The following is a 27,985-nucleotide window of genomic DNA, read 5'->3' on the forward strand; positions in this document are numbered from 1 at the left end:
TCTGTTTTGTTTTGTTTTGTTTTGTTTTGTTTGTACTATAATTTATTAGGGTTAAATTTTGATTGATGCATGGTTTTAAATTGAATTGATCCAAGATTGATTTTTTTTATGGATGTATTTTTTGAAATTAATTGTTACAAGGTTGAATTCGAGATTATTTGAAATTGAATTGACCCAAGATTAAATCGATTTAAGATGATTTGATTTGAATGTTGAAGTGATTGAAGATTAATTTTGATTTATGAGTTTCACCTTTTTCCCTTATGATCGGAAGATTTTTAATCTAAACCGACAGAATGGAACGTGGGCTTCATCGATCGGCCCATTCCAATTTCTACAGCTACAAATCAGCCTTCCTTAAACCCACGTCGTTAAAAGGCCCAAAACCATTGGGCCTTAAAACCCTTTTCTTCTCCACTGCAGCTTCACTCTTCCAATCCACCCGAAAATGGTCGCCGTGAAAAAGAACAAACCCCCAAAGGACGCCGCCGTCGACCTCAACTCCGACGTCGCCGCCTTCGCCTCCACCCTCGGCTTTTCCTCCTCCGCCCCCTCCTCCGGCTTCAACGACTCTGATTTCCGCAAAACCGGCTCCTTCAAAACCGCCTCTCAATCACCGAAATCCGCTGCCAAAAACCCTAAATCGAACCCCAAGCAGCATCCTAAGCCAGCTCAAAACCAGAAGCGCGACTTCAGGAACAGCAATTCGCAGGAAAAGCATGTTAACAGTAAGCTCGGCAATCCTAAACCAAACCCCAAGCAATATCCCAAACCAGCTCAAAACCAGAAGCGCGATTTCAGGAGCAATAATTCACAGGGAAATCATGCCGGTGGTAGGTTCAACAATCCTAGACCAGTTCAAAACGAGAAGGTCGATTTCATGAGCAGTAATTTGCCGGAGGAGAATGCTGTTGATAGTAAGTTTAAGAATCTCCCGAAGCTTCCGTTGGTGAAATCGAGCTTGGCGGGAGTGTGGCACAGCGACTTGGCGGAGCTGGAGGAGAAATTGATCGGGAATGATAAGAAAATCGAGTTCAAGGATGCGGAGGAGTGGAAGGGATTGGTGGAGAAGAAGAAGGAATTGGGGGAGCGACTATTGGCTCAGTATGCGCAGGAATATATGACATCGCGAGGGCAACACGGAGATATTAAGATGCTTTTTGCGACACAGAGGTCGGGGACGGCCGCTGATAAGGTTTCTGCGCTGTCTGTTTTGATTGGGGATAATGCAGTTGCTAATCTGAGAGCAGTTGACACTCTTTTGGGTAATGAGCCTTTTTAGTGAATTCTTTTCTTTTTTTTTTTCTTCTGAGTTACAGCTTACACACACCTTACTCATGCACACTGGTTGTATTGGTTTTAGTTCTTGGGATATTGCTATGTTTGGACTCGAGATGGTTTTTGTGTTCTTTGATGATTTATGTTTTGGGTTGTAAAGCTATATTAGTCACACTGATCACGGCTTCATTTTGGCCAATTTGAGCTGAATAGCTCCGAGAGTGATGCTAGAGCAAGAAAAACAAATTGTCGTAGCAATCTGGGATTAGTTGACTTTTGCTATGTTGGGGAATGCTAGAGAGTAGATGTGTTGTGAAGTGAAAAGTGTTGATAGCCTAAATTGAAATTTTATCTATTTAGAGTCTCTAGCTGCTTTATAAGCTAACATTGTGAGAATTATGATATGCAGGAATGGTGACTTCAAAAGTTGGGAAACGACATGCATTCACAGCCTTTGAAGCACTGAAAGAAATGTTTCTTATGTGAGTTCTCCTTGTTTCTTTATTCCCCTTGATTGTTTGACAGAATAAATTTTCCAGTTTATTTCTGGTCAAGTGGATGTTGCTGAAAATCACAATCAATAGTTGTGCAAAGACTAGCCTCTTCCAGTTTCCTTACTTGTATGCTGTCTTCTATATATGCTAAACTAACTTATTTTGGGACTTAACATAACGGCTGAGTTTATCACTGTTGATTAGTTATGGCTGCATTCCAGTTTTGAAGGGAAGCTGATCTTTGTTAAATTCCTTTTTCAGTCTATTACCTGATCGGAAGTTGAAAACACTCTCCCAGAGGCCTCTAAATCACCTCTCTGATACCAAAGATGGTTACTCTCTATTACTCTTTTGGTATTGGGAGCAATCTTTGAAGGAGAGGTATCTCTTGTTACATTTTCTCATATTTAGATTCTTGTCACTTTTTATGTATGATAGTTTCGGCAATACGATTAGATTGAGTAGAGAATCATTGTCCATGGAACGTGAGGGATATTGTTTAATTTGCAGGTATGAACAATTTGTTTCCGCTCTTCAGGAAGCTTCCCTGGATGTGATAGTTAGGCTCAAAAGCATGGCATTAAAGGTAAGTGGATCACCTTAGCTTGTGTAGCCAGTCTATCCATTTTCTTGCATATCAGTTAATGACTGGTAATTTTGCAATATGAATCAGAGCCAGTGGGATTATGTGGTGTAACTGGTTCATGTAAGAAAGAAACAGAAGCACTTATATTCATGTTTGATCCAATGTTTCAGATTATATATACGTTGCTGAAGAACAAATCAGAACAAGAGCGCAAATTGCTATCTGCACTGGTTAATAAGGTACTTCTAGAATCAATTTTTGTAAACAGTATGCTGGACAAATTAAAAGCAGCAACTATGTTATTTTTATTCTTGATTCTTGATTCCCTGGCAGCTTGGAGATCCTGAAAACAAAGTTGCGTCAAATGCTGATTATCACTTGGCGAATCTTTTATCTGAGCATCCAAATATGAAGGTGATTTTTCATATTCGTACCTTATGCTAATATTTTGGATTACAAAACTTTTTGTATCAGTGGGCTTTTCAGTTTGTGTTTTTACTTGTGGATGATGGATCTATTAATTAATTTTGAATCATTTTCCTTCTGTTGTCTACATGGTTCATGCCTTCCCCATCATACTTGTGCAAGAAGAAATTGAAGAATTTAAAATTTCTTTTTACAGGCAGTGGTAATAGATGAAGTGGACACTTTCCTTTTTCGACCTCGTCTTGGATTACGCTCTAAGTATCACGCTGTATGGTTTTAATCAGATTTCCTCATTATTTTCCTGTGAATTTAAACTCGACTGATCTATTTTCTTTATCTGGGTAAGATTGTATTGAACCTCATTCTTCTGTGGATGAACAGGTGAACTTCTTGACTCAAATTCGTTTGAGTCACAAAGGGGATGGACCTAAAGCAGCAAAACGGTTGATTGATATATATTTTACCCTTTTCAAGGTGGGATCTGGAGTTTTAATACTTACCCTTCTATACAGTCCAGTTCATATGCTCTCTGTGATCCTGTGAAGGAGTTTAATTACATCTTTTACTTCTTTAGCTTTTGATATCAGAGGCTTCAACAGCACAATCAGAGGAGAAGAAGGACAAAAAAAATTCAAGTTCTTCGAAAGAGGGCAAATCAAAAGCCTTATCGGAGTCGCATATTGAAATGGATTCACGGTTATTATCGGCTCTATTAACGGTCAGTAAAAATGGTCTCTCCTTTTCCTTTCTAGTAACATCATAAGTGGGAAATATCTGATACCCTTTTTTGCAATGCTGCTATTCATACTCTACCAAATCTACTTAATCTTGTTGTATCTAGTATGATAAAGACTTCACAAATAGCCGATTTGAAAGCTACCCTTTCTTCTGATGCAGGGTGTTAATCGAGCTTTCCCATTTGTGTCAACTGAGGAAGCTGATGATGTTATAGAGGTCCAGACGCCACTTTTGTTCCAGCTGGTAGGTCTTTTAATGCCAAGAATTTCCTGTAGTTATTGATATATGGTCTATATCAAAGATATCTTACACTGGGAAGTATGTGCTCTCTGACCAGGTTCATTCTAAGAATTTCAATGTGGGTGTCCAAGCACTGATGCTTCTTGACAAAATCTCATCCAAAAATCAAATTGTCAGTGACCGGTTTTATCGTGCCTTGTACTCAAAATTGCTGCTTCCAGCTGCAATGAATTCTTCCAAGGTCAATAAAACACTATTATCTACTATTTGAATGATTGCATTATTTAATGCTTCTTCTGATTTGTTAATACACTATTTTTTCTTCCATTTAATGAGATGGTTAATCGTGTTTTATTCCACAATGGCAGGAAGAAATGTTTATTGCACTTCTATTGAGGGCAATGAAGAATGATATTAATATAAAGCGTGTATGTGCGTTCTCAAAACGTCTGTTACAGGTTTGTATTGAATTGGTGCTTGCCAGTGTAAAATATGACATTAGTATTATATTATGCTGCTTAGGAACGTCCAAGAATCTGCAATCAGATTTCATTTGTCAGATACTAAAACTCTGGTACTTGGGACAACAAATTATGTCATACTTTATTAACAGCTTCTCTGTAACAGGTTGCCCTACAGCTGCCGCCTCAGTATGCTTGTGGATGTCTTTTTTTGCTTTCTGAAGTTCTGAAAGCTCGTCCTCCTCTTTGGTATGTCGTTTTCTTCTACAAAATAACCTTCATTATAGTAAGGTGTACATACTGTTGAAGGTTGAAACTGGAACTTATTTTATCTTTAGGAATATGGTGCTTCAAAATGAGGTTGTTGATGCTGATGATGATCTCGAGCATTTCGAAGATATTACTGAAAATGACGGCGATCAGGCAATTCCTGCATCAGACAACAGCAACAAGAAGGGCCAAATAGCTGAAACCAGTCAAGCATCTGATGATGATAGCGAGGAATCACTTCTCGAAGGTGCAACCTCTGATTCCGATGAGGATGGCCAAAATGAAGCAGATGATTTGTTTGGGGGAGGTGGTTTCAAAAAAACTGTGAAATCAAAGTTGGAGTCGACTGGTGACCTTGAAGTGTGCAGTAATCAAGCTCCCACCCCACCACCCGGAGGTTACAACCCGCGCCACAGAGAACCTGCTTATTGGTAATTCTAGCTCTTGTAAATGTTTTATCAGCATATTCTGACGTATAATCTGCTTATGCGCTCGTGTTTTGATGCTTGCTAACTCTCGTTGCCAACAGCAATGCAGATCGGGCCGCCTGGCGGGAGCTGACGGTATTTGCTTCACACGGGCACCCCTCCGTTGCTGCAATGGCCAAAACTCTTCTCTCTGGAGTGAACATTGTGTACAATGGTAACCCCATCGGTGACCTCTCCCTTGGCGCATTCCTGGACAAGTTCATGGAGAAGAAGCCGAAGCAGAACACGTGGCATGGCGCCTCCGACATTGAACCCGCCAAGAAGGTTTGTTCGCATCCACATGTTCCCATTTTTGCTCAATCTCGCTTAGCCGTGAGTGATCTTCAACTTCCGTCCATCTTCTTGCAGATTGACATGAACCATCAGCTGATAGGGCCGGAGATCCTGTCGTTGGCTGAGGCCGACGTGCCACCTGAGGATGTAGTTTTCCATAAGTTTTACATGAACAAAAAGGACTCCTCCAAGAAACTCAAGAAGAAGATGAAGAAGAAGAAGACAGCTGAGGACGAGGCTGCTGAGGAGATCTACGCCGTTGCGAGTGATGAGGACGAAAGCGACAACGAAGAGATCGAAAACGTGTTGGACGCTTCCAACCGCTCACAGGCAGACAGCGATCATGACTATGACGATCTTGACAACGAAGACGATGAAGACTTGATAGCCGAGGGTAGCGACGGAGAAATCGACATCCCCACAGACGACGAAGTATCCGACGACGGCGGAGCTAGTTTGGACGAGGACAGTGATGATGATGATATCGCGGAAGGACAAGCAGACGACGGTAGCGACTTCGACGAAGATGAGGCGGCACTTGGCGAAGGAGGTTTTGGCGACGACAGCGACAGTGGAAGCGACCTCCACGAGGGCTTCGAACAAGGGAGGAAGAAGAAGAAGACGAAGACGAAGAAGCGGAAATCGAGTAAAGGACCTGGAGCTTCCCCTTTTGCCAGCCTTGAAGAGTACGAACATTTGATGGAGGAAGAAAGTCTTGAACCGAGTGCACCCAAAGAGAAGAAGCACAAGTCGAAGATGGATAAAAAGAAGAGAAAACTATCTTAGTAGCAGCTCTGCTTGTGCAAGTTAATGCAGAACTCCGGCGACGGAGATTCTACGATGCACGGTGCGGCCGTGCATACAGAAGCAGAAGCTTCTTCAGCCTATTTGAGAGATGGTTAGTAAATTTTGTTGAAACTTCTGCCAAATTTTTTACTTCGCAAAATGTGCTCATACCTGTTGTTTTAGTTATAAACTTATAAATCTTGTTTTAGGGGAATTTTGTTTGGACTCGATGCTTCTCCCCAATTTATGAAATCAATCTTTTTATGTGCGAAAATTTTTATTTGTTCGGCCACAGTTTTTTTAGACAGATTATAATTTGATTAGAAATGCTACTTTAATTTAGTTACATAATTTGAATATTTATTTTGTTTTGCTATCGATATTATTTCATACATATAATATATTTTGATAACTTCAAAATCATTTTTGACCTATTAATTTTATAAATTATTATAAACATTAAAATTTTATTATTTTATCATTTACTTGATTTTATTACAAATAAAATGAATACCTTATCAGCTTTGATTTTAATTCATCCAGTAATAACACATTAATAATCTTGAAGTATTGCAAATTGAATTCAGAATTTTCTCATAAATCGGAATAAGCAACAAACAAGAAATAGATTATAGATATCATGCAAAAAAACAGAACTACGATTCACATTTAACGGTGGATTTACTACTTAATCCTGAAGCCTAAAACAGTAAATTCCCATAATCACACACAAAATACAAAATTACATTTCTACATTTAACCATCGATTTCTTAAACACACACTTAAAACCCATAAAACCCACACACAAACGCTACAAAACGCTATCTCAAGATATGGCGACCTCGATCGACTTAGATTTCGGCGGCGGCGGCAGCTTCTCCACCACCACCGTCAGCACTCCGTTCTCGCACTTTGCGCTGATCGCCGACACGTTGCAGTTATCCGGCAGCCGGAATTTCCTAGTAAGCTTCTGCGGCGGCCTCCTCTCCAGCCGTATATACTTGCAACCTTCCTCCTCGCCTTCCTCTCTCTTCCTCTTCCCGTTGCTCTTTATCACCAGCGTGTTTTCCTCCTCTACTGTCACCTGCAGCAATTCCGCACCAATTTGATATATACCTTAAAATACCTTCAGCTCGAGCGAGCTAATTCGCATCAATTTCATAAATGCCTATTTTTTTTTCGTTTCAATTCGAGCAACTGAGCTGAATTTCGTACCTGAATGTCCGATTTCGATAGCCCTGGGACGTCCAAGTAGAAGACGTACTCCTTCGGCGTGTCGAGAATGTCGGCCGGGAAATTGGCTACGCCGCCGCGGCCACCGCCGCCGTCGTGGCGCGAGGCGGAGTGCAGTAGCTTCTCGAGTGTCTCCGGTAAATTCAGCAGGTCGGTCATGGCTTCAACGACGGAGCTCATTCGGTATGCTCAACGAAGATTATGAAGATTTGGATGTGTCCGATGTAATGCCTGAACGAAATTGGGGTGATGATTGCTGCAGCTGAAGTGAGTGAGATTTAAAGCTGGAAGATTGAAAATTCCAGAATTGTTGAAAAAACTCTAGAAACGACAGGAAATGCGACACCTGTTGGAATGTAAGCACGTTTTCTCACAGTATTTATCTACGAATTATGCTTATAAACTTTTGATTTTTCTGTATTATTAAATCATGAAAACTTGCGATAAATATAAAATTTGTGTATTTAGAATTTTGTTTAAACGTACAAAAGTTTGTAAATCTGAAGGAAGTTTACCCTTGTTGATATCTAAAATAAAAATCGCAAAAAAAGAAAAGAAATACTAAAAGAATGGTTTTTTTTTCAGTGTTGCTGTTATATGTAAACGGCGCCGTTTTATCCGATCCTCTCCACCATTTCAATTCCTCAGTCCAGCTAGAAACTACGCTTTGAAAATCTGTGAAGAAATCATCAAAACTTCTTCTTGCCTTCGAATTCGATTACAGGTTATTCCTTTTTTATTCGGTTTTCGCAGCTCAGATCACTCAAATACATGTTATGCGTAAACTATGTGAAACTAAATTGATGTTCGATTTCAGAGTTCACCATAAATTAATCGAGAAGATGTCTAGGTTTCGTGGATTGTGGCAAGCTTCAGTTAATGCAACTAAAAGAGGTAAAATTTTCACTTGCCTTCTCTTCTTCATCAGCAACCGCGTTTGGCATTTCCCTTTTCTTTGAGGTGTGCTGTAGGTGAAGCTCCTCTTTTGCCTAATTATTAGCATTATAAAGCTGTTTGCTAAGCTGATTTAGGAACATGATGAATCTAATATGAACTTGGCATATGAATTCTTGTTGTTTTGGGGAGGATGTCAAATTATGCAGCTTTGAGTATTAATGAAAAACATATGCTTGGATCAATTTTTTGTTTTAGAGTTATGTTGTTGTGAGGAACTATGATTTCTGTTAATACTTTGAAAAGAGAAATCTAGAAAACTCAATCTTTGGTTGATTATGGGGTTTTTAAGGAGAGATAGGATAGAAAAAAGTTGAGAATTATATGTTTAGGTGATATGTTGCTCGTACTCGTAATATTTGTTAGTATACCCCCTTTTGTGTTTGCCTTATTGTTTTCTTTTATCTTGCAGCTCTTTTGTGGAAACCTGAGGACTTGCTTCCTCCAAGTGAACGGTACATCTTTAAGTTTGACTCAAAAGAGGAACTAAAGCGATGGCATTTGTACGCAGATTCTGAATTCAATGGTATCAGTATGAGAAATTTTGATGTTCATATAAAAAGATGATAAATTCTTCCTTGTGTTCTATCTGGCTTTGTGTAACTTTAGCACACATGTTGTGAGGCGATGCCAGTTTCTCCAGAATACTAGTACTCGTTTTGTTGGCTCTATCTGATCATAAATATGTATGTTCCAAGCAAGCACTGTTTATGAAAAGAATTATGATGAAGATTGAAAAAACGATAGAATATGAAGAAGGAAAATCGCAGATATCATTGTACAAACGGCAAACATTACTTTTTCAGGTTTGTCATCAGCATCGCTGCAGATAAAAGAGTCTGCCAATGGATCAAGTGGTACTGGTTAGCAAAATAACCCTTTTCTCATGTGATCGGCTCATCTTAATTGTCACAGAAACAGTGTTATTTACTGTCTACTAATGAAAGCTACTCACGATTGCCTTCACAAAAGTAACTTTTTGTTGGTACTAAAACCTCACAGGTGTATTCTCTGGAAACCTTTCCTTGGATGTCAGTGAAGGTACTAAGTGGAATATAAGTAGAAGTGGATTCTGCGGAATGAGATCTAAGAAGGTAATGATAAACTATAATCGAGAAATAGAGATCAATAGCATGTCTTCATATTCTCTTTTTCTAAAATGGTTCCTTTAACAAGTTTCTGTCTTCGAGGGATTGGAATGGTAAGTATTCTGGCTGTATCTACGTTTTCACCAATGATTGTTATAGTGCAAAAGTTTGAATGAATAAGCTGTCCATAGAATTGTCCTTTAAGTGGATGAAGTTTTCTATACCACTAGCTTCATTCACTTGTTTTGCAGTTTGATGGCTTCATTGATCTGGATGGGTATGACACATTGGCTCTAAAAGTTAGAGGAGACGGGCGATGCTACATATCTACTGTGAGTAATTTGACCCTGTTGTGAACTTTGGACACATCGAAGAAGATATTCTTTTTTGATGCCTTAAGTGAGTTGAGTTCAATCATAGGCGGTTTTAACGATGCTTATATAACTAGAAACAAGCTTATCGAGGATAAATCTAACTTCGATGCAGATTTATACAGAGAATTGGGTGAATTCTCCGGGACAACAAGAAGATAACTCGTGGCAGGCGTTTGTTTATGTGCCTAAGGACAACTGGTACATCGCCAAGGCAAGCTCTCTCTCTCTCTCTCTGTCACGCATACATACAATGTGGCCATGGCAGTCATATGAGTGCCTACCATACAGATGACTAAAAGTGGTACCATTGCCTTTTTCAGTATTGAAGAACACGAAAGAGAAACATTTCCATATTCTTGCGCACGAGCAAAAACTGAACTCTCTTACTAATCAAGAGCTATGTTTTCTATCTGGCAGATCCCCCTTGCTCGATACCTGCCAACATGGCGAGGCAATGTGATAGACGCAGAGCTCGAGATGAACCCATCTCGCGTTGTTGGAATGTCTCTCTCGCTGAATGCAGAAGGGGGAATCCCAGGCGCCATCTCTGGTCCAGGTGATTTTCGAGTCGAGATAGACTGGATCAAAGCTCTTAGAACATTGAGTTAGTTGATCCTCGTTGCTATCGAGTATAGACACTAATTCAATTTTGTTAAGACATATTTTGAACCTCGATGGTCTACTACGTGTATATTGATGATGTCATTATACCCGCGTCGTTGGACGAAAAACACATACTATATGTGAAGAAATCTCAATAAATATGCTGCTGATCTGTTTCAGGCTTGTGTTTCTACACAGTTCTTTAACTATTGCGGTCAAATTTAATTGATTTGAAGAAAAAAGGACGGTGGGATTTGTTCTTTGTTGATGTGGACACAATTTCCCTCACAATCTTGTGATTCAGTTCATATTTCCTTCTACTGTCTAAACTAGTTCTGACAAATCGTGCGGATTGGGTCGTTATCGGGTCAACATGATAATGACCCAACCCAATAAGGCCTAACCTGAACCCGACCTGTTAAGGAAACTGTAAATCCGAACACGAACCCGACCTGCTACCTTCAAATCCGAACACGACCCGCACCCGACACGAACTCGTTATCGACACGATATAATATGGGTTGACATGACACGATTAAAACCTAATATTACACGATTAAACCTTAATTTTTAACCTAATTTACATAATTAAAATTCGTTTTATACTATTTAAAACTAATTTATAAGAAATTAAAAAATTAAAGTAATATATATTTTTTAAATAATAATAAAAATAATAATATTATTTCTTAATGGGTTACCCGTATCCGACCCGAACCTAACCCGAAATTATCAGGTTCTTAATGGGTCAACCCGATAAGGACACGGATCCAATAAGACTTGACCCCAACCCAATAACTTAGTACAGATTCGTGTCAGATTATCGTGTCAGATTATCGTGTCGTGTCAAAAATTGACGGCCCTAACTGAAACCAAATAAGAAAAAGTATCTAATTTTTGTATTATGAGGCACGTGATTTGCAGCAGTTTGCACCTGTTGGTCACGTGATCCCATAATTGGAATATGGACCACTCTACCTTCTAATTTCAGTCATAAACACAAAGTTGAAGACTTGAAGCCATACATCATAGATTTTTGTTGATACCAATTGCAAAAGTTGAGGTTGTGGTGCAAACATATAAAAGTGATATCTATTCTATTATCTTCTAACTTGATACAGTGGTTATTTCAAAGATAAGTGACAATTATACAAGGGAAAAATGTTGGATATCACAATCATGTTGTGGGGAGGCAATTTCCATGAGCCTGATACAAGATTTTTACTCTCATTTTATTCAAATAAGTGTTATGTTTGCGAATGCGCGCACCAAGAGGGTGCCCCAGTGTAAATGTTTGTCCATGAAGTGAAGGGCGAAAGCCGAAGGTGGTGCGATAGGCAAGCTGATCACGAGAGGCATGCATGATAAACGCATTGAATGAACGCGCTATTGCTCACTAGCTTGTTTGGTGAATTGCTTGAGAAGAAAATAAATTAGATAATTGTGGAGGAATATGAAAGGAAGATAGCAAACTGGTATTGATAAATGAAAGAGACAAATCCTTAACCAAGAAAGGCATGAGTGTGTATAAAGCTATTATTATTGTATCTCTGTCACTACTTTTTATTCTTTCTATCTTGATTTGATCATGTTTTTGAAGGCCCTCTTTCAATTCCCCAAAGAAAGGCAACAGCCCCTATGAATAAGGCAAGATGTTTTCCCTTCAAGGGAGCTTCAGCACCCCCTAAATGACCAAGAATGCCCTGTCGTCTACGCAAATGAAATCACAAAAACATGCATCAATCCCAGAAAAATTTTAAAAAAGGATTAAAAAAAGCAAGAGAACCAAAAACAGTAAATGGAGAAGCTTCTGGAGGCAGAAGCTGAAAAAAATATCTAATCCAACATTCAATCCCAGCCGTTAAACCTTTCAACCTCACAATCCCTTATCTAACAAACCAACCACCCCACAAAATTCTTCAAAACTTGCCCCTTTTTTTAAGCATTTTATTTTCTTGGAATTATTCAGTATAAAAACACCCTACACATTAATATGCTTTCTGGAAACTTTTCGAGAGAGAGAGAGTTGTTTCTCTCTCTTCAACACCTGCAAATGGTTACGTCTTGTAGTGATCTTTTAGGGCATTTTTTGCATACATCCCAAAAACACCTCATGTCATGTTATAAGGATTTTTTTCAAAAACACCTCCTGTCATGTCATAAGGACTTTTCACTGCATTGCCACATCATAGAACATTCCAGTGCACAATGGCGGACATCCCGACGGACTTCCCACAATAATAAAAATTCACAAATTCACCAAATTAAACAATTTACGGAATTAAACAATTTACAGAATTAAAATTTCGACACAAATATGGAGAAATTGCAACCACTTTATTTAAAAAAACATACATAGTACAAAAAAAACATACATAATTATTATAAAAAAATTACATAGTTAAAAAAAAACCGTCGTCTCACTCCTCGGATTCCCCGCCGCCATTACCCTCGTCGTCCCCTCGTCGCCACTCACCGCCATGTCTCCCAACCCCAAATCGCGCAACGACCTGTAATGGCGATCGGTCGATGTCCGCCATTCAACCATTGCACGTAACAGGATTTCATGTTGCGCGACGCGGGTGAGTGAGCGGAGCTCGGGATCGTTTTTAGTAGGAGCTGCCGATTGGGCCTCGGCGGACCCGCTGGCGCTTCCACTCGCCATCCGCGCCGCGGACTTTTGCCCCACCGGGCGACGGCGGCAGGCCGACGATGAAGGTGTCGGGAACTCTGCCTCGGCAGGGGGGGGAGTTCGTGGGAACCAGCATTGTTACTATACTCCCCGGAGGCGCTGATCTTCATCCGCTTCGGCCAGCCAGATTCAACACCCGCAGTAAACTTGGCCGAAGTCTGCACCACAAGATACGCATCTCAATATTTGAATTCCCCGAAATCCGCCGCAGCGTCTTTGAACTGATGGTGAGACAGAAGCTTCACATCCTCGGCAGACATGCCGCTGGTTGCCGAGCGCAGGTTGTTTGTGTAAATGCCGGCGAATCGGCTGAGCTGCCTCTTCAGCCGCTCCCACTGTTTCCGGCATTGCTCACCGTTGTGAGGCTTCCCCCTCTGGCAGTTTGAATTGGAGGTAGCTTTGGCTAATGCGCCACCACATCCTGTCGATATGCTGGTTAGCCCCGATATATGGATCCTCCACTATACTGATCCACGCCTTCGCAAGCGCGATGCACTCCTTTGTGCTCCAGACGGTCCTCTTTTTCCAGCTGGATCCCTCCCCCCTCAGCGGCCCCCGCCTCACCATCGTACCCCGCTGCAGGCGAGGTAGTGCCCCGTCCCATGCCCCTCCCTCTCCCTGTCCTCCCCCTCTTCCCTATCGCCGTTAGTGCGTCTGTGGGAGAATCCCGGATCGGAGATAGCCACAACTCCACCATCGAGAACGTCTCGATGCCAGTGACCTGAGTCTCGAGAGGAGTACTCGGGGGTTGTCCGTCGACAGTAAATCCATATAGGGGCGATAGACATTGTCCACCGGTGATTGGGGGACCCCCTGCATACTCCCCCCGCAGCAACAGGCGAGCTCTGCATCATCCCCGACATCATCATCCCGGGCATCTGGGGCGACATCATCCCCGGCATTCCGGGCATCATCCCCGGCATTCCATGCATCATCCCCGACATTGGGGTCATTCCGACACTCACTCCGGGCATTTGGGGCATCATCTCATACCAAGGCGGGTACATATTGTAGTACCCGGGCATCATCCCCGTCGTCATTTGGGGTTGGGGCATCATCCCCGTCATTTCGGACATCGTGGCGGACATTGGGGTACTTCCGCCAACGGGAAAGATAGGTCCCTGTGACTCGCTCGTGGCGGGGGAATCACTATCATGGTGCTCCATTATCTTCGAAAGAAAAGTATTTAGAGAGAGATACTCGTTAATACAAGTAGAGCGAATGAAATGAAATTCAACGAGCCGTATTTATAGAATTTAAAAAAAAATTTAAATAATCGGGACGTCCGTGGGGTCAATGCAATGGCGGACGTCCGCAAGGACGTCGCCACGAACGTCTCGGGAACGCCACAGAACTCCGGTGTCCGCAGCGGACGTCCATATCCGCGTCACCTTTGCACAACGGCGGACGTCCCGCGCGGACGTCCGGCACGTCGGTCGGACGTCCGTTGGGACGGGCGTCATTGCGGATGCTCTTAGCATTTATTGAGAAGTAACAAATACGGAGTATTATTTTAGTATGTGTACATGTACACTTTCTACTATATATGCAACACACGCATATGCTGAAAAAGGGGTGTGTTGGGACAAGAAAAAGATCGGATTTTTATTTTTTATTTTTTTGTAGAGTGATTGTGGAGTTTTGAGGCTATGGCTGGTGAAGAAGATAAGAGCTGTGATTATTATGCTGTTTTGGAGTTGAAGAAGGAATGCACATCAGCAGAGCTGAGGCATGCCTACAAGAAACTTGCTCTGGTTAGAATTACAGCATTTGACATATGATTGTTCATTTTTGTTTTTTGTGTTTGTTTATAAGGAAATCATACTGGAAATGATTGTGAATTTTTTGTGAGTAAGGTTGTTGGGAGTTGTTTTGAACTGGTTCTTTTTTCCTGAGATAAAAATGTTATCTTTACTTCACTGAGAATTGTAGTAGCATTGGAAGTGTTGTTCATGAAGGTCAAAATCACACACAAACATCATAAATTTGTTGTGTATGATTGTTGGAATTGGTTTTAAACTGGGTTTTTATTCTGAGATAAAAATGTGATCTTTACTCAGAATTGAAGTTACATTGAAAGTGTCGTACATGAAGATCAAAATCACACACACACTGAAAAACTTGAAAAATATTGCAACTGGGCTTTTGCAGTTTTCTTGATGTTGGGATAAAAATGTGATCTTTCCTCAGTTTGCTGATAAAAATGTGATATTTCCTCTGTTTGATGATATAGCTGTGATCTTTCTTGATGACTATCTCTCTCACATACACACAAACACTAGAGAGAATGTCTAGGTTGAAATGGTTTTTCTATTAAAATCATAGATTTTGATCTGGAAAAGAGTTAATTTGATGTTTTTGTGACAGAAATGGCATCCAGATCGGTTCTCTGCTTCAGGGAATTCTAAGTATTTGGATGAGGCAAAGAAGAAATTTCAAGCTATTCAGCAAGCATATTCAGGTAAAAAAATGATTACATCATTATGTTCATTATATTTTATAAGTATTTAAATGATCATGATTAAAAGCTGTCAATTAGAACACCAAAATCTTGTTAGTTCATGGTAAACAGAGGTGGTTGGTGGGCCATCTTGATCACAATTGATTGAGAAATGTGATTTTTAATGCAAATGTTTGAATTCTTTGGCCTTGATTCTGGTTGCATAGGAACACAAATTTTTTAGATCACCACTCATTTTTTGTGGATTCTCTTTTGTGTTAATGTGTTGGTGAGTAGTTTCTATTCATTTTTTTTATCCACAAACACAACTTGATCAATTATATTGCAACTTGCTAGTGTACTTTTTTATTTTGTCAAAAAATTTGAATTCTTGAACTTTCTTCAAGTGAACTTACTTATCATCTGATGCTGTTGCAAAAACAGTGCTTTCAGACACCAACAAGAGGTTTCTGTACGATGTAGGAGTGTACGACTGCAACGATGACGCCGACAACGATGTAAGTTGCATAATCGTTTAATTGGAACATTAAATTTAAAGATTGCGCTACGATACTCAAATATGAGATCTTTGGCATATTAACTTTATCACCTTTTCTCTGGTGTAGTTGATTCACATATGACTAATGGTGGGATCAAGTTGTTTGAATAGATATAAATCAATGTTTCTAGTGTGTTATTTTAGTTTGGTGGCTATTGAGGTGATGAGAATGTGGTCCCAATATCTCATAGTTGGAATTCTTTAATGAACCAACATAGATAGGGTCTCTAATTAAATTATTAGAGGATGATAATGGCCTTTAGATTATGTCTAATTTATTCAAGGAAAATTGTAAAAAAAACTAACTTTTAATGGTCAATCTCGTGACTTACATGATTATATCATAATTTTGCCATTTTTCCTCAGTTGGTCCATAATCTCGGATTTGATAGAAATTATGTATGATGTGACCGATAGAAAATACTATGTGAACAAAACGTGAGGTTACTTAAATAACGTCGTTTAATACAACTAATCAACCATGTGAGTTTAATTTTATATAGCATATATTTGAATTGGTGTTCAATTCTTTTTGTTCTTTGATTTTATGTAGGGAATGGGTGAGTTCTTGAATGAGATGGCTACAATGATGAACCAAACCAAATCCAGTGTGAGTTCTTTTATCCTACAATATTTTTTTATGTTTTTTTAATCTTAAGTTTGACAAAGAACATGAAAAATTGTTACCCAAAAAGGGCATAGTTTTAAATTTATTGTTGCAACAATTATGACCTAATAATGATCCATGGCTGAGTATTGTGTTGTAATTTTAAAGCAAAATTTTTGTGTATGATAGGAGAGTGGGAATGAGACATTGGAAGAGCTTCAAGAGCTATTCGACGAGCTCTTCGAGAGCGACATCAAAGCCTTCGTTAGCTCATCCCGGTTAGACACGCCCCCAACACGCTCCTCCTCATCGTCCTCAGCTTCAGGAAATGAGGCCTATGGCGTCTCCAACAAGAGGAGCTCGAATGAGATGAGGCCGGGGACGGTCGGAGAGAGTAGCCGGAAAAAGAATGCAAAGATTGGTCGGAGGTAGTTTGAGGCCTATGATTTTATTTTTAGTAGTACTTAACTTCCTTCTTGTGGAATTTAATCTCCCTTGTAACAAATTGGTTTTTCTAGTTAGTTGTTTTATTTCTTGTAATCTCAAGTTTTTCTATATCTATGCAATGGCCTTTTTTTTTGTTACTTTTGTATTGCATAATTTTGAATAATAATTTTGTAATTTTGTTTGATACACCTCTAGCTATTGCACTTCCACTGTATTTACTTTATTTTATTTTTATACATAACTTTTTAAATTTATTTTTTTAAGTAATGTGCTGAAAAGAAATATCTTAATAATAAATTAATAATAGGATGGCGATGGAGATGGTAGCATGTGTTTATCATGATCTTGTGGTATCCAGACATCATTTATATACATAATTATGACTGTGTAGTTGTTAATATGTATAAAAGTAAAAAAAAGAGTGGCGATTATAATATTTTATTGTATGTCACTATATCAAAATAATATAGTGACAACAACCTTTTAGTCTATTATGGTGTGCCAAAAAGGTGGCCATCAACTTGAGAATCCACAATGGCGGTGAGCGGACCGGCTAGCCGATCCCTGGCGCTCGCCGGTCCGCTCGCCGAACCATTGCAGCCGGCGAGCGCTAAATCGGCGAGAAAAACGGCGAGCGCACGCAGATTCCCGAGCGCTGGCCGATATACTGGCCGCCATTGCAGGCTCCCGATCGGCCAGCGGAATTTTTTATTTATTTTTATTTAATTTTTGAAACACTATAAATACGCGATTTGCACGTCATTTTCATTTGCACAACTTGTTTTAACGAGTATTCTCTCTATCTTAATTTCTGTACAAGAAAAACAACGCGAAATGGAGCACAACAACGAGCCTACTTCAGGGACGAGCGGGTCTCAAACTCCCACGGTACCCGTGGGAGGTGGATGGGGTCCAATGGCCGGGTACTACAACATGTACCCTTGGCAGTAGATGATGTCCGGGATGGCATCCGGGGGTGGTATGCCGGGATAGCAGGGGATGCCGAGGGGGCCGGCGATGGCGGGCGGGCAGGGGGTACCGGGGATGCAACCCGGGATGCAGATGATGCCGGGGTGGGCACCCGAGATGCAGATGATGCCGGGGTACCCAGGGATGCAGGGGACGCCGGGGGGGGGACAACATATGTCGCCCCAATTTTGATTTTGTGATTGCTTCTTCGCACACATCGACCCCAACGGAGACGCAGTACTGGGTGTGATACTTTTTAATGTAATTTTTTTTAGATTAATGTAAATTTTTTAATTAATGTACTTTTTTAAATTTCAATATTATTATTAAGTTTTTCCGTATCTGTGTAGTAAATTTAATTTCGTATTTTGTGTGATTGTTAATTATTTGTTTTTATAATTTTGTTTATTGTGGCTAGGCTATGGCTGAGCTATTGCTTGTCCAGTTGCTTGTCCTGATGATGTGACATGAAGAATTTTTAGTGCTACTCATATGGCAGGAGGAGTTTGTGGCTTGGCTATAGCTGAGCTATTTCTATTGGAGATGTTCATATGTATCAATATACAGAACACAAACCAAGTTGGGAAATGGAGACCAGCCGTCAATTAATATCAACCTTTTCTATTCTATTCCATTCCATTCCATTCCATTTTTTAGAGTTATTCACAAAATTTAAAATGACAGTTGCTTTATTCTAAATAAAAATGCTTATTTTTTCATAAACAAATAGTAGTACTATATATGTATTGACATAATTGATAGAAGTAGCAATAGTATTTGTGAAAAATCAGGTTCTACTAATTCACAGCGATTAAAACTAATAAAAAGGGAAATTGAATTAAAAACTAGTAGTATTAAGTTTTGTCAATTACACAATTTATATAAATGATGATTATATCCTAATTTTGACAAATTTCATATATAAACTATTTAAATAGATGATACTCCACAAAGTTTTAATTTAAGACATATAAATTCCATCCACGTCAATAAATTCAGTAATGTAAACCACTCCACAAACTTTGTCATAACTTAATTTAGTAAAAAGTTAAATTTATGATATACTAATATGTCAATTATGAAAATTGTGAATATAATAATGTGGGTGCTACATCACGTGGGCAAATGGTCCACGTGGGCTCCACTCATCTTGATTGTACTTGTCAAAAAGGACTAACTCTGAAAAAAAACATTTCCTAGCTTTTATAGCTGCTGACGCCATCCACCGCCGTCAACTATTTATTTATTAATTTTATCCCCTTCTCTTTTTGGTTTAATTGCTGGAGGGCCCTCCAACTTTATAAGTGGATGAGATTAAGTCCATTTAAGCCCACTGTTGCCCGACATTTCCAACCCCACTTGTCTATTTTCTTATCTTATTACCCCACTTCAACAACTTGTGCTTCTACTTTTACAATGCTTTTTAGTAATTCCTTGTGGAAATCAAATCTTCATCAACCTAATTTTTAATAGCCAACAAAGTAGAAACCAGACTCAATAGTTTTGGACTAAATAAAATTGAGTCCAACAAATTAGATAGATACTAGTAGCACTACACTGTACTAACCTCTCTTATTATTTTTCGGACTCATAATAAATATTTTACCAATCAGGGAATATGATGTTAGTGATCAAATTTCTCCACACAAAAATTGACTGGTTTTGATCCAATAAACACTCAATGCTTCGCCACAAATTACTCAAAATCTATTTTTAGGATTTTCTTCCTAATGTCTCTATAAAAACCTTAGTTTTTCCCATTTTCACTAATTTTGTTATATCGTAAATAAATAGGTCCGTTTAATTTATTTATTTTATTCCATCTTCTTTGTAACAGTCGTGTGTTTGGTGGTGTTCCATCCCAAGAAAATTATTTCCATATCTCATCACCTACATATTTTCGGTTGTTACAAAAGAAAATTCACACACACAATTAAATCGGCATTTTTAGAAAATTCTATTTTTTCATATTTTTTTCTCGTAATTATGGGGTTTCTCCATAAACTTTGGGACGAAACACTGGCCGGACCGCCTCCGGACGCCGGCCTCGGCAAGCTGCGCAAATATAACTCTTTCTCCGCCTCGAGATCCGCCACCGCCCTGCCCCAATTCGACGCCAACCAGGCCCGGATCACCCGGAGCATCACCGTCGTGCGCCGTGATGCTCTACGTAACCTAAACCTAAATGTCGACGTCGGATCACCGTCGACACCTTCCTCCGCCACCAGCTCCACCTCTAGCTCTCCGTTCTCACGTAAGACCCCGAGCCTTTTTTTTATTCAACACCTCTTTATAGCCAAAAGAAGTGACTCGCTTATAGTAGGACTAAGGGAGTATTAAACAAGTATATATTTCTAAATTTTACCAAAGCAACAATTTGAAATATTGATATATTTTGGGGTGCTTTTAGCAAATTCTCCAGGAGGGAATTTTAAGAAATGGTTGAGGAGGAAACCGACAACGGGTGGAGGAGGGTTGCACAATTCCGACCATGAGAGTAAGAATTTTCATGATTGGTTTGTAGCCCTCCAATTATTCTTTAATTGTATCATTAATTAGTTCTTCAAGATTTGATTATCACACATTTTACAAGTCATATAACTAATCTAAGATTCATCTTCTTTCTTAACAGGATTCTGATCGTAAATTCTTTGGATCGCTGAGTTTATTTCAAAGAGGAAGTGATGAATTTGTTCAAAAAAATTATATATATGTATGTATGCAAATAAGTTAACCTTTTTGGGTAAGTTTTGCATGTAAAAATTAAACCAGATGATGGAGAAAATGTAAAGGAAAGAAAAAATCATCTGTTTAGGATCTCTAAGTAATGCTTCTGAGAAGAGTAGAGAGAGGGAAAGTCGAGTTATTATTTTATTCCTCATTTATGGGGATTTTCTTTTTCTTTTGGATATATTTTGTCATTTTAATTGACAATTAGGGATTTTCTTTTATATACTATTGTTTGGGGGGATTTGATTCATGTACATAAGGTTTTTTTTTGGGTTGTAAATATGTTATTTTTGTATTTGAACTTCTCTCATGAAGCAGTATACCTGTTTGTCTCTTTAATAATTGGCCATAGAAATTTTACAATGTTATTATTGTTAGCTATGTATGTTGGATTTACTAGATCAATTTAAAATAACTTTAACTTTAACTACTCATGCAAATAATGAATCCCCATATCTTGTTCCTAAAGATGACTTTCGGTGTCAGAAAAGATAATAGTAAGATACAATGGCAGAGTTCAGTTCATTAGACAAGATAATAGTGAAATACAATACGAAATAAACCAGAATAAGAGAGTAACTGAGATACAATGGTAGAGTTCGGTTCATTATATTTTAGTAAAGCATCAAAATTCCAAGGCAAGTGCAAACACTGGTTTTAAGAAAGAATGCTTCTTAGCTACCAAAATCACATTAATGTTCCACAAATTGGAACTGTTTAGTTGTTATAATATACAAAAATAGAATATTTTGAAACTAGATATGATAACTAAGTCTCCATAGATGCCATTAGAATCCATGAGCATATAAAGCATCATACTCACTCATTTACCACTCATATCAGTCATGCTAGCGCCGTTGAAGCCAATCCGAGCAAATTTACAGTCTACTGAAAAACATTACCTGGGCTTGGACTCATTTCCCTTGCTCCTAAACGTCGATAGTGAGAAAAATGATCTCGGAGCTGTGAAAAACAGAGCATAGTGTAAGCAACCAAATGAACTGATACACTTTCATAATGAGAAGTATACATGATTTGAGCAGCCCGAGAAGGAACACCCTCACTAGTAAGATATGAACATAAAAAACATTGTATGTGTTAGTGCTCGTGCGTGTAGATGATGAGGTCAAGGGAAATAATTTGGGTTACATAAGAGTATATAGGTAAAAGATGTTTCTAAGTATCACTCGCAGATGATGTTGATTTCTGTATGCATTTTCTCTTGGAGTTCAAGTATTTGGAACGAAAAACACGACATTGCATACTTCACCTTTGATTGAGGTTCCAGAAACATGATCCTCTCTTAGTCTGAAGTTGGCTGGAGGTGCTGGGATAGAACTTTGCGAGGATTGTTCTGTGTGGGCAAAGGAGATAAACGCATCAGTAAAGAGGCATCGGAAGTTCTTAATTGCCGCCTGAATTGCTGACTAAGCATAAAAGGAAAGAGAAAACATAATGAGATACTATAACCACCTGAGTCGTTGAAAAGCTCGTTTTCATTGAAGCCATCATCAGAAGGTTGAGCTAGAGAAAATCCCATTCTCGACTTCCTGAGATCTTCTGAGGAACGATTGGCCAGATCTCGTCCATCTTCGGTGTCATCATCTCCTTCTGATGTGGTAGCAGAGACCCAGTCAGCCATTGTCTCTGAGCCACGATTCTTCCTTCCAAATTTCAGCAACCTTTTAAATCCTCTAGTCATATCCTTACGGGATGAATTGGCGGCTACCATAGGCTTCTCAGCTGCTCCCCATTTCTTCCTCATCCTAGCAGCATCAGCCTCCATTACATTTAAAGAATGTGAATTCCACGAAGGACTTCCAATTGGGGAATCCACAGAGGTGTCAGCATCAAATGTCTCATGGGGATACGAAAAGGGATGTTGACTGCGAGAATTCCACGACATTTGACTTCCGTTATGCCAATCTTGCACAGAGTCAGCAGGGAGGAAGCATGAAGGAATTTCTCTTGAAAATTTTGAGCCCAAAGCCTGGTCTACTGCAGAAAAGGTGAGAGTGTCGTCACCATTTTCGGATTCAGAGTTCACAAATGTATCTAGTTCAGGTTCCCTAGTTTCTAAAATATTGTCCTCTTCGGCATTCAAGCTCTTGAGTTCCTCCTCTCCTCCATCTTGTACAGTATTTATGCATTCATCAGGTTCAGAGGCAATTGCATCATTTTCATCCATATCATTTACACGTTCGGATCCCACAGAGACCCTCTGCCTCGCAATACTTGTTCGGGCAGCACGACTACCTTTTCTAAGAAAAGGCTTGGTACCAACATTTTTCTGAATGTCCTCATCAAATTTAATCTGGGTCAATACAACACCATCTGAGTCCAGAGAAGAAACATCCTTGAACTCACTTGGATTCGCTGAGCCTTTCCTCAATGCCTGCAGCCGGCGTGATTTGTCCTCCTTGACAATACCCATATCTTCAGTTATGCTTTTGCTACGAGTATGATTTCTCACCTGTGAACGCATTGCTTTGCCACCTCCAGAATAAGGCTTAGTATTTTCCTTTCTCAGGTCTGAGAAGTTGGGGACAGATTGGGCAAGAGGATTTTCAGGTTGCATTCTTCGCTTTACAGAACCAGTGGAAGCTTTTGAAGCAGGCCTTGAAACTGGAGTAGCTGAAGGGTGAGGAGTCGTTGATGAAATTTTTTTGTTATTAGGTATGAGCTTCTTCTCTCGGAAATCCAAAGCATCATCATCAAAATCACAATCTCCAAAATCTAAATGCTCCTGTCAATGTGAAACATTGTTAAGAATCCTTTGAAAAACACACGCATGCACAAATTCTATGATGATTCCACTCATTAATGCCAAGATAGAGCATAATATAAAGTTTACCTGTTCGCTGTTCAACATTGACCTGCTATTATACGATCTGAGTCTCTCAGCACGGCGCCGAGCACTGGATACTGAACTTTGTCTGTCTGCGGATCCAGATAACTTGGCCTTCATCTCAGACTTATTCCTCTCAAGGCTATCCTGCATTGACTTCAATCGAGCTTCCTTCTGTGTTCTGTTGGAACTCCAATCTTCTTTCAGTTTTTCATCCCTCTTTTGAACATACCTTTGGTATAGTTTCCCTCGAGAACCCTCTGAAACACTAAGCTCGGAGAAACTCTTCTTCAAAGCATCACCTTTGTTCTGACTATCAACAGTTTTCATGGAGGACGAAGCATTTAGCTTGGTTTTGTTCTTCAAATTTCCAGTTGGCTCATTTGGGTTATAACTATCGGAAACTTGAGGGGAGATATCTGGTATTGGTTTTGAATACTGAAAACTACTCACTGGAAAATATTGTGCATCGTCTAATGTACCTTTGCGGGAAGAGTTGGACAGATCTGCAGGGGCTCGCAGTTTGTGTTCTGCAAAGAGTTTTTCAAGCTCATTTGCTTTCATCTGTAACTCGTCATTGCGGTCCTGATTACCCTTTGTCTGCCTTCCCCTCTGAAGTTGTTCTGGAGGTGTAGCAAAAGATTCAAACCCTTCTTGAGCCTCCTTTGCAATTTTACGAGAAAACAGCGTCCTGCTGCTTCCATCAGGCAGAACTATTGTCTTCTTACTGAGGTCAGCTCCTGAGACCTTTCCATTGAACTTCATCCTCCGAGGTCCAGAATCTTCAATAGATTCCGTATTTTCCACTACTTCAGTTCCCCCACTAGACCTCAACTCTTGCTGAGCAGAAGAAGAATCACCTTCAATCTCTTTATGCCGAGCATCAAAAGCCTCTTGCAATCTTGAATCGGAAACACCTTCAGAAGCCCAAGACTCTTCCATAGTCTTCCATGTGGACGTCAAACTTGATTGTGCAGCGGATTTATCCCTTGTTTCCCTAATTTGTGTCGGTAACGAATCCCGATCCTTTAGCCCAGCAATCTCTGACCGGCTCTCGCTAGGAATGACACTTGACTGAGGCTTAATTATTGAAGAACCCTTTGTCGCATCATTGTCCGAATCCAAAACTTTATCCTCTTGGGAAGGCAATTTCATGGAAGGAGTGCATAACGGGCTGTCAGAGTCTTTCTTTTCAGCGCTCAAGTCAATGCTCATATCACCAACCCCACTCCACCTCCTTAAGACTCCCTTCTCCGCAGCTGCTCCCATCATTGACACATCAGACGATAGCCTCCTCAGCTCAACAGATTTTACAACAGGAGGCTTTCCCCCAGAATTCTCCTTCTGCTTGTTCTCAAACATGTTTATCCTGTCCTGAACACTGAGTCGTCTTCCAGGTTGACTGGCTTGAATAGAACCTGTTAGGTCAGGAGCTGATGTCTCATCTTTCTTATCATTTTCACCAATGTCATTGCCCTGCTTATTTCCACCATCCCTCTCTACACTGGATTCTCTACTAAAAGTGTGACGGGGCTTCTGATGTGTTGTTGGTTCTGGATGAGGCGGAGAGGGAAAATCATTGTCGATGGACATATCTGATGTGCATGAGGAACGAATAGCTCGGTCTTCTGACCCTGACTTCAATTGGTTGATGAGGTGTGACCGTCTCTCATATAGAGATATGTACTTTCCACAAGCTTCACTGCAAAAGCAGAAGCAAGCAAAAGCAGGTTAGCTTAGTGCAGGGAGATCTCACACACGAGAAAAATGCCTTTAGTCATACAGTGCTCGTTTTATGTTGGAGATGCACATATCATTGTTTTAATTCACTAAATCGAAGAATGTATGAAAATCCTTACTTTAGGCGCTCAGCACCAAATATATCAGCAAACATTTGAAGTTCCGGAACAGTGTCAGCATCAAAACCAGCAACAGCAGCACGAGCACATGCATTAGTTAGGTCCTGCTGTGCGGCTACAAGCCTTAAGTCGATAGCTTTGAGAAGCTCCTTTCTGTATAGATTACAACCAAAAGAATTAAGTATTGCATGCCTTCAAAGTCGTTTTTGGATAATAAAAGCTGAGTAACATCCCGATGCTCGTTAGTAGAGACAACTTGGACAGAAAGTGAAAAAGATGATGGCAGTTAATACATAAGTCAGAGGGGGGGAAATACTTTGTGGCATCATCTGCAGCACTCGAACCAAATCCACCTCCACCTGGAGCAAGTCGTAAATAATAAGATTATTGTTTCTTCTTAGAGTAAAAACCATACTACATACACAAGAAGTGGTAAATGACCGTAGAATCTTGCAGACTAGAAAATTACTTGGATATCCAGAAAATCCAAACACGTTCAGTAACAATTGTTACGCTAATGAATAAGTATAATATACTATAGCAATGTACATGCTTCAAAGCAACAAAAATGTACAGAAATAACAATAGTATACCCTTCAAAGCATCCGACACAAGATAAATCTAACAATAAATGTGAAACTGGAAAATTCTTACCAGAAAGTTGATCGCCCATTCCCTGTAACAGGCAACCAAAGTAATTTAGCATTGATTCCTTCTCATTAGGAAAACAAGATACTAATAGGCAATAAATACCTGTGAATAAATTCTCCGTGCTGCTTCCAGCTGTGACATCTCGGCATCAAAGGTATTGACAAGTTCAAGAACTTCAGGGGTGCTAACAAATCGTACAAACCTGGAAAATGAAATTTACAAATACCTAATATCAGACATATCCAAATCTTCAAGGATTAACACAGGCTGAAGGTTGAAACAGTGCCACTACCTGTCAAGTGTGCCCTTGGTGAACCATGCCTTGGCATTCTTATGTCGTCCAGGATCAAGCTTGATTGACTGTGAAGCAGAGGCAGCTTGTGCCTCCGCAACCTTTAAATGCGTAACAAATGGCTTGAGAAGTCCTGAAGCAAGCTTCTCTGTGCTCCCACCACTCGAAACAAACAATTCACATCTGGAGAAAAACGAGCTCACAAGTCAACAACAAGCATTACCACGTAAACTCTGCTGGCAATCACAAAGAAAGAAATGCTAGCTCACCGCGAGTGCTTTGGCGAAAGCTGGAATACAGCGTAATCTAGAGGTGTGTCCGGCTTTATCTTTTCCATACTAGGAAACGATATTATCTTCACCGTCTTACACCGTATATGTACACTTCCATCCCCTAAGACCTATGAACATCAGAACATGAAAATCCTCTCCATTCCACATACACAATTAATAGAAATTCCAAAACCAAAACCACACAAAATCAGATTCAAGTATATCCAACACCAGAAAAAGGTAAAGCACAAATGCCAACCAAATTCCATCACTGAAACTGCACAATCGCACAAAATCTACAAAATCAGCCACAATGCGCTTCAAATTGAGCTAAAAATCAATCAGAAAATAAACATAAAAATCAATTATGCCTCAGATCTGATTTTCCCCAAACAAAATTCAAATGCCACACATCAACTTGAGCTAGGAATCGTCGCAACAGCTAAGTTATCAGCTCAATCCAAACCAATGCAGAAACATTTCAACACTAATCAAACAACTACTTAAACAACACACCAAATTTTATTAATCCAAACTAAAGCGATCGAGGAATCATAAACTGACCTCAGCGATGCCAGCGCGAAGATCTTCAACACTGGAACGCGATCGTCGGATTCAAGTTCATTCAACAATAAATCTCCAACGAAATTCAATCAAAATGCTCGAATTCACCTCGAATTTGTAGGATTTGCCGCCATACTACAAATGCACACACTTGGTTCTACCTGAGCTTCTCTTTTCTTCTCTTCTCTCTCTGAAGATGGATAGAATTATTATGTGTGTATTTACAGCTAAGTGTAGGTATGGAGAGAGAAGGTGGGGGAGCGGAGGATGGAGGATGGAGTGGTGGTGCCTTGATGCTGTAATTGTTTGTGCGTTCAGACAAATAATGAATCCTCTTTCTCTCTCTCTCTGTCCTCTTTTTGAGTGTGGTTCGTTTTCACTTTACTTGTCTGTTGTATGTTTGAAATCGTTAAGTGAAGGATTAATGAAAAGACAAAAAAGTCTATTGTGGTGGAATTCTTAGCTTGCTTATTCTAGGCCTCAATTTACGAAATTATCCTCCTTAATTGATTTTTTTTAGATTAATAATTATTAAAATTATGAAATTTAATTATCATTTTATAAGGTTTAAGGAAAAAACTTAATTTATTTATATATTTATAGTTTCTTTGTTTTAAAACAATGTCTTTTAGTTGACCGTGTCGTTACATTAATACACATTTATATCATTATTTATAGATATCACTAAAATTTTATATGTGTACACAAATTTAGCATTAGAATCGCCTAAAAGAAAATCTTGGGATGATTGAGAATTTTAAA

The 27,985-nt window shown here is 39.5% G+C and overlaps 6 protein-coding genes across 9 annotated transcripts; 4 read left to right on the forward strand and 2 right to left on the reverse strand.

Annotated features, from left to right (window-relative positions):
- The first annotated feature begins 415 nt into the window (after positions 1-415).
- LOC121794143 (CCAAT/enhancer-binding protein zeta-like) lies at positions 416-6,314 on the forward strand. Its single transcript, XM_042192179.1, has 16 exons — positions 416-1,265; positions 1,688-1,760; positions 2,034-2,153; positions 2,283-2,358; positions 2,529-2,597; positions 2,692-2,772; positions 2,981-3,052; positions 3,166-3,258; positions 3,359-3,502; positions 3,682-3,765; positions 3,860-4,003; positions 4,131-4,220; positions 4,390-4,472; positions 4,562-4,924; positions 5,023-5,245; positions 5,330-6,314. The coding sequence occupies exons 1-16, from the start codon at positions 449-451 to the stop codon at positions 6,038-6,040; spliced, it is 3,243 nt and encodes a 1,080-aa protein (XP_042048113.1). The 5' UTR covers positions 416-448; the 3' UTR covers positions 6,041-6,314.
- Positions 6,315-6,649: 335 nt separating this feature from the next.
- Positions 6,650-7,470, reverse strand: LOC121794145 (17.4 kDa class III heat shock protein-like). The gene is made up of 2 exons (XM_042192182.1): positions 7,257-7,470; positions 6,650-7,125 (listed from the first exon to the last, which is right to left on the reverse strand). Exons 1-2 carry the CDS (start codon positions 7,452-7,454, stop codon positions 6,868-6,870), a joined length of 456 nt encoding a protein of 151 aa, XP_042048116.1. The 5' UTR covers positions 7,455-7,470; the 3' UTR covers positions 6,650-6,867.
- Positions 7,471-7,491: 21 nt separating this feature from the next.
- Positions 7,492-10,472, forward strand: LOC121794144 (probable complex I intermediate-associated protein 30). Of its 2 annotated transcripts, none has more exons than XM_042192180.1 (9): positions 7,492-7,630; positions 7,860-7,998; positions 8,092-8,168; positions 8,641-8,754; positions 9,035-9,091; positions 9,231-9,322; positions 9,568-9,648; positions 9,803-9,901; positions 10,108-10,472. In XM_042192180.1, exons 3-9 carry the CDS (start codon positions 8,117-8,119, stop codon positions 10,297-10,299), a joined length of 687 nt encoding a protein of 228 aa, XP_042048114.1. In that variant the 5' UTR covers positions 7,492-7,630; positions 7,860-7,998; positions 8,092-8,116; the 3' UTR covers positions 10,300-10,472. The 2 variants fall into 2 exon arrangements, with proteins under 2 accessions (XP_042048114.1, XP_042048115.1); XM_042192181.1 differs by having other exon boundaries at positions 9,035-9,085.
- Positions 10,473-14,545: 4,073 nt separating this feature from the next.
- On the forward strand, positions 14,546-17,224 carry LOC121793663 (dnaJ homolog subfamily B member 7-like). Its single transcript, XM_042191702.1, has 5 exons — positions 14,546-14,739; positions 15,353-15,446; positions 15,870-15,943; positions 16,538-16,594; positions 16,781-17,224. The coding sequence occupies exons 1-5, from the start codon at positions 14,635-14,637 to the stop codon at positions 17,021-17,023; spliced, it is 573 nt and encodes a 190-aa protein (XP_042047636.1). The 5' UTR covers positions 14,546-14,634; the 3' UTR covers positions 17,024-17,224.
- Positions 17,225-19,542: 2,318 nt separating this feature from the next.
- Positions 19,543-21,057, forward strand: LOC121794030 (dormancy-associated protein homolog 4-like). 2 transcript variants are annotated; one of them, XM_042192039.1, is made up of 3 exons: positions 19,543-20,261; positions 20,418-20,523; positions 20,640-21,057. In XM_042192039.1, exons 1-3 carry the CDS (start codon positions 19,994-19,996, stop codon positions 20,668-20,670), a joined length of 405 nt encoding a protein of 134 aa, XP_042047973.1. In that variant the 5' UTR covers positions 19,543-19,993; the 3' UTR covers positions 20,671-21,057. The 2 variants fall into 2 exon arrangements, with proteins under 2 accessions (XP_042047973.1, XP_042047974.1); XM_042192040.1 differs by having other exon boundaries at positions 20,418-20,504.
- Positions 21,058-21,262: 205 nt separating this feature from the next.
- On the reverse strand, positions 21,263-27,605 carry LOC121794147 (COP1-interacting protein 7-like). 2 transcript variants are annotated; one of them, XM_042192187.1, is made up of 11 exons: positions 27,385-27,605; positions 26,657-26,787; positions 26,388-26,570; positions 26,198-26,297; positions 26,099-26,120; positions 25,761-25,803; positions 25,445-25,597; positions 23,592-25,287; positions 22,211-23,483; positions 22,008-22,091; positions 21,263-21,700 (listed from the first exon to the last, which is right to left on the reverse strand). In XM_042192187.1, the coding sequence occupies exons 2-11, from the start codon at positions 26,722-26,724 to the stop codon at positions 21,636-21,638; spliced, it is 3,687 nt and encodes a 1,228-aa protein (XP_042048121.1). In that variant the 5' UTR covers positions 26,725-26,787; positions 27,385-27,605; the 3' UTR covers positions 21,263-21,635. The 2 variants fall into 2 exon arrangements, with proteins under 2 accessions (XP_042048121.1, XP_042048120.1); XM_042192186.1 differs by having other exon boundaries at positions 27,224-27,605.
- Positions 27,606-27,985: the final 380 nt, after the last annotated feature.

The sequence above is a fragment of the Salvia splendens genome, chromosome 3, assembly GCF_004379255.2.
Source record: "Salvia splendens isolate huo1 chromosome 3, SspV2, whole genome shotgun sequence".
Lineage (NCBI taxonomy): Eukaryota > Viridiplantae > Streptophyta > Magnoliopsida > Lamiales > Lamiaceae > Salvia > Salvia splendens.

What these genes read in the sequence shown, in the direction of transcription:
- LOC121794030 (XM_042192039.1), top strand. Translation starts at nt 19,994, where the DNA reads ATGGGGTTTCTCCATAAACTTTGGGACGAAACACTGGCCGGACCGCCT. An exon ending in CTCTAGCTCTCCGTTCTCAC is followed by an intron (nt 20,262 to 20,417) that starts GTAAGACCCCGA and finishes GGGTGCTTTTAG; the next exon opens with CAAATTCTCCAGGAGGGAAT. An exon ending in AGTAAGAATTTTCATGATTG is followed by an intron (nt 20,524 to 20,639) that starts GTTTGTAGCCCT and finishes CTTTCTTAACAG; the next exon opens with GATTCTGATCGTAAATTCTT.
- LOC121794143 (XM_042192179.1), top strand. Translation starts at nt 449, where the DNA reads ATGGTCGCCGTGAAAAAGAACAAACCCCCAAAGGACGCCGCCGTCGAC. An exon ending in TACGCTCTAAGTATCACGCT is followed by an intron (nt 3,053 to 3,165) that starts GTATGGTTTTAA and finishes GTGGATGAACAG; the next exon opens with GTGAACTTCTTGACTCAAAT. An exon ending in ACATTGAACCCGCCAAGAAG is followed by an intron (nt 5,246 to 5,329) that starts GTTTGTTCGCAT and finishes ATCTTCTTGCAG; the next exon opens with ATTGACATGAACCATCAGCT.
- LOC121793663 (XM_042191702.1), top strand. Translation starts at nt 14,635, where the DNA reads ATGGCTGGTGAAGAAGATAAGAGCTGTGATTATTATGCTGTTTTGGAG. An exon ending in CCTACAAGAAACTTGCTCTG is followed by an intron (nt 14,740 to 15,352) that starts GTTAGAATTACA and finishes TTTTTGTGACAG; the next exon opens with AAATGGCATCCAGATCGGTT. An exon ending in TATTCAGCAAGCATATTCAG is followed by an intron (nt 15,447 to 15,869) that starts GTAAAAAAATGA and finishes TTGCAAAAACAG; the next exon opens with TGCTTTCAGACACCAACAAG.
- LOC121794144 (XM_042192180.1), top strand. Translation starts at nt 8,117, where the DNA reads ATGTCTAGGTTTCGTGGATTGTGGCAAGCTTCAGTTAATGCAACTAAA. An exon ending in CAATGGATCAAGTGGTACTG is followed by an intron (nt 9,092 to 9,230) that starts GTTAGCAAAATA and finishes AAAACCTCACAG; the next exon opens with GTGTATTCTCTGGAAACCTT. An exon ending in GCGGAATGAGATCTAAGAAG is followed by an intron (nt 9,323 to 9,567) that starts GTAATGATAAAC and finishes CTTGTTTTGCAG; the next exon opens with TTTGATGGCTTCATTGATCT.
- LOC121794145 (XM_042192182.1), bottom strand. Translation starts at nt 7,454, where the DNA reads ATGAGCTCCGTCGTTGAAGCCATGACCGACCTGCTGAATTTACCGGAG. An exon ending in TATCGAAATCGGACATTCAG is followed by an intron (nt 7,126 to 7,256) that starts GTACGAAATTCA and finishes GAATTGCTGCAG; the next exon opens with GTGACAGTAGAGGAGGAAAA.
- LOC121794147 (XM_042192187.1), bottom strand. Translation starts at nt 26,724, where the DNA reads ATGGAAAAGATAAAGCCGGACACACCTCTAGATTACGCTGTATTCCAG. An exon ending in CTTTCGCCAAAGCACTCGCG is followed by an intron (nt 26,571 to 26,656) that starts GTGAGCTAGCAT and finishes GTTTTTCTCCAG; the next exon opens with ATGTGAATTGTTTGTTTCGA. An exon ending in TTCTGGAACCTCAATCAAAG is followed by an intron (nt 21,701 to 22,007) that starts GTGAAGTATGCA and finishes TGTTTTTCACAG; the next exon opens with CTCCGAGATCATTTTTCTCA.